Genomic DNA, 3924 nt, shown 5'->3' with positions numbered 1-3924 from the left:
TCCCCCCCTGGCAGTGCTGGTGACCCTGGACCCCCTCACGGCCCATCCCCAGCTGGTTGTGGCCCCTGATGGCAGCAGCGTGAGGTGGGAGCCCCCCGAGGAGGGGCTGGGGCACGGTCCCCCGGACCCCTCAGACCCCTCAGACCCCCCGGACCCCCCGGCCCCGTCGGTGCTGGGCCTGCCTGGCATCTCCTCCGGGCGCTGCTGCTGGGACGTGGAGGTGTCCCCCGAGGGCTCCTGGGCGCTGGGGGTGGCTGGGGACGGGGTGGGGAGTGGGGACCCCCTAGGGCAGAGCCCCCCACGTTCCAGGGGGGCCCAGTGGGCGCTGGGGCTGTGCCAGGGGCAGCTGTGGGCGCTGGGGCTGTGCCAGGGGCAGCTGTGGGCGCTGGCGGGCGCGGAGCGGGTGCCCCTGGGGCGGGGGCGGGTTCCCCGCAGGGTCCGCGTGTCCCTGGACCCCCACGCCGGCCGCGTGGCCTTCTTCGACGCCGCCAGCAGGACCCTCATCTTCGCCTTCCCCGCCGCCTCCTTGGGGGCCGGGGGGGTCCGGCCCTGCTTCCTGCTGTGGGGGGAGGGAGCCCGGCTCGCCCTGTGCCCCTGAGGGTCCCCCCCTGCCCCAGGAGGGAGGGTCCTGCCCCGTTCCCAGCGCTCTGGGGGTGTCGAATCCTCCTGGGGGGGCTCCTCGGCCCCCCAAAGGGATCCCCCCAAATCCGTCTGTGCCGCCACATCCCGCTCAGCCCCTTCTCCCTCCTGTGCCACACCGAGTAAAAAAGGTTTCCAGGCTGGGAGATCTTTCTCTCTCTCCTCGGGTGTCGGGTTGGAGGGGCAGGGGGGGAATTTCGGGGAACCAAACCCCCGCTTGGGCGGTTTTGGGCCCAAAAAGGATCCAGAAACCCTGAGCGGGTGAGCGAGGGACGCCCCTGGGGGCCACGGGGCACCCCCAGGAGAGACGCAGAGCAGAACATCCTGTCCTTATTTTTATTACTAATGACACGAATCGGGGAGGTTTCAGGTCAGGATGGCTGGGGGGGCAAATTCCCTGTTCCTCCCTCTCCCTGGGGGGTGCTGAGTGTCCCCCCCCAAATTCCCTGTTCCTCCCTCTCCCTGGGGTGGGGCTGAGCATCCCCCCCCAAATTCCCTGTTCCTCCCTCTCCCTGGGGGTGGGGCTGAGCATCCCCCAGGATTGGGGTCCCTGCCATTCCCCCAGGGAAGGGGGTCCCTGCCATCCCCCCCCCAAATTCCCTGTTCCTCCCTCTCCCTGGGGGGGGCTGAGCGTCCCCCCCCAAATTCCCTGTTCCTCCCTCTCCCTGGGGGGGGGGGCTGAGTGTCCCCTGGCAAGGGGGTCCCTGCCATCCCCCCCCAAATTCCCTGTTCCTCCCTCTCCCTGGGGTGGGGCTGAGCATCCCCCAGGGTTGGGGTCCCTGCCATGCCCCCCGGGAAGGGGGTCCCTGCCATCCCCCCCCAAATTCCCTGTTCCTCCCTCTCCCTGGGGTGGGGGCCTGAGCATCCCCCAGGATTGGGGTCCCTGCCATCCCCCCAGGGTTGGGGTCCCTGCCATCCCCCCCAAATTCCCTGTCCCTCCCTCTCCCTGGGGTGGGGGCCTGAGCATCCCCCAGGATTGGGGTCCCTGCCATCCCCCGGGATTGGGGTCCCTGCCATGCCCCCCCGTGTCCCCCCCCCTCCCTCAGGGGCACAGTCTCAGCTGGGATCCAGCCCCCACCACCCAGAGCCAGGGCCGGAGCCGCTCCCCTCCGAAGGCGGCGCGGGAGAAGAGGAAGAGGAGCCCCCCGGCCTCGGCGTCGAAGAAGGCCACGGTGCCGCCGGCGCAGTCCAGGTGCACGCTGACCCTGCGGGGCGGCCAGCGCAGCGGCACCGGCGTGGCCCGGTGCGGGGTCAGCGCCCGCACCTGCCCTCCCCAGCGCTCCACGGCCCAGATCCCGCCCTGCGGGCCCAGGCTCAGCCGGCCCTTCCTGGCGATGGAGTCCCGCGCCACCCCCACGGCCCAGTCCCCGCCGTCCCCCACGTCCACGGCCCAGCAGTGGCGCCCGCCCGCGAAGCCGGGCCGGCCCAGCACGAAGGGCCAGTAGTCGAAGCGCTCGGGGCCGTCGGGCACCGGCAGGGCTCGGGCGCCGCGCCGGACGCTCTTGCCGTCGGCCGACAGCTCCAGCTCGGGGTGGGCCGTGGCCTCGTCCAGGGTCACCGAGGCTGGGGGGGAAGGACGGGGGAGGGGGGGACATCAGGGGATGCAGGGCCCCCTTTGGGGGGGGAACGGCCCCGAAAGGAAGTGTTGGCGACGTGGAAACCACCCAAAAACAGGGAAACCCCAAAATGAAGAGTTGGCAACATGGAAACCCCCCAAAAACAGGGAAACCCCAAAATGAAGAGTTGGCAACATGGAAACCCCCCAAAAACAGGGAAACCCCAAAATGAAGAGTTGGCAACGTGGAAACCCCCCAAAAACAGGGAAATCTAAGCATTGGCATGGTAGAAACCACCCAAAACCAGGGAAACCCCAAAATGAAGAGTTGGCAACGTGGAAACCCCCCAAAAAAAGGGAAACCCCAAAATGAAACATCTGCACCCCAAAATGTAGGATTGGCATGGTGGAAAGCACCCAAAAACAGGGAAACCCCAAAGTGAAGAGCTGGCAATGTGGAAAGCACCCAAAAACAGGGAAACCCCAAAATGAAGAGTTGGCGACGTGGAAACCCCCCAAAAACAGGGAAACCCCAAAATGAAGAGTTGTCAACGTGGAAACCCCCCAAAAACAGGGAAATCCAAGCATTGGCAACATGGAAACCCCCCAAAAACAGGGAAACCCCAAAATGAAACATCTGCACCCCGAAATGTGGGATTGGCAGGGTGGAAACCACCCAAAACCAGGGAAATCCCAAAATGAAGAGTTGGCGACGTGGAAACCACCCAAAAACAGGGAAATCCAAGCATTGGCAACATGGAAACCCCCCAAAAACAGGGAAATCTAAGCATTGGCAACATGGAAACCCCCCAAAAACAGGGAAATCTAAGCATTGGCATGGTAGAAACCACCCAAAAACCAGGGAAACCCCAAAATGAAGAGTTGGCAACATGGAAACCACCCAAAAACAGGGAAATCCAAGCATTGGCGTGATGGAAACCACCCAAAAACAGGGAAACCCCAAAATGAAGCGTCTACACCCCAAAATGTAGGATTGGCAGGATGGAAACAACCCAAAACCAGGGAAACCCCAAAATGAAGAGTTGGCAACATGGAAACCACCCAAAAATAGGGAAATCCCAAAATCAAACATCTGCACCCCGAAATGTAGGATTGGCTGGATGGAGAGTTGGCATGATGGAAACCACCCAAAACCAGGGAAACCCCAAAATGAAACATCTACACCCCAAAATGTAGGATTGGCAGGATGGAAACAACCCCAAACCAGAGAAACCCCAAACTGAAACATCTGCACCCCAAAATGTAGGATTGGCGGGATGGAAACCACCCAAAACCAGGGAAATCCCCGGAACAAAAAGCATCTACCCCAACAAACCGGGGCCAAAGGCTTGGAGTTCAGACAGTGGTGAAGGAGGCGCTAATTGGGTGTTAAATTGTCCTAAATTGTCCTTTTCTTTTGTCCCCTCCCCCTCCTCCATCCCGGGATTCTCCTTGCCCCGTTTCTGCTCCCGGTTAACACCCAGGGTGGGGGACGGGCAGCTCAGCTCTCCCAGAACGGGGTTCACTTTGATTTTCCCCCCTCCCCGAATACCTTGGAGCTTCCTCAGGGTCTCCTTCAGGGCGTTGCTCCTCCAGGAGAAGTGGCTGATTCGCTCCTCCGAGCCCGAGCCCGGAGCCAGGGGCAGCTGGAAAGTCACCTTCCCACCCCTGGGAGAGAGAGAAACCCACCAAAAACCCCCTCAGGGACCACCAAACCCCCTCAGGGACCA

The 3924-nt window shown here is 63.0% G+C and overlaps 1 protein-coding gene and 1 pseudogene across 1 annotated transcript in view; one reads left to right on the top strand and one right to left on the bottom strand.

The window, feature by feature from the left end:
• The window catches only part of LOC114071667 (E3 ubiquitin-protein ligase TRIM7-like), a gene marked incomplete at its 5' end in the record, with an annotated part of 4182 nt that extends 3584 nt beyond the window's left edge, over positions 1-598 (top strand). The window contains one exon of the mRNA XM_027909516.1: positions 15-598. Coding sequence (XP_027765317.1) covers positions 15-598 — 584 coding nt within the window. The remainder of the gene's footprint in view (positions 1-14) is intronic.
• A 1083-nt stretch (positions 599-1681) lies between these two features.
• On the bottom strand, positions 1682-3893 carry LOC114071666 (annotated as a pseudogene).
• Positions 3894-3924: the final 31 nt, after the last annotated feature.

The sequence above is a fragment of the Empidonax traillii genome, unplaced genomic scaffold (genome assembly GCF_003031625.1).
Source record: "Empidonax traillii isolate 1590-97213 ecotype Southwest subspecies unplaced genomic scaffold, ASM303162v1 scaffold2187:size33450, whole genome shotgun sequence".
In the NCBI taxonomy this organism is placed as follows: domain Eukaryota; kingdom Metazoa; phylum Chordata; class Aves; order Passeriformes; family Tyrannidae; genus Empidonax; species Empidonax traillii.
This window is presented reverse-complemented; position numbering and strand designations above follow the sequence as displayed.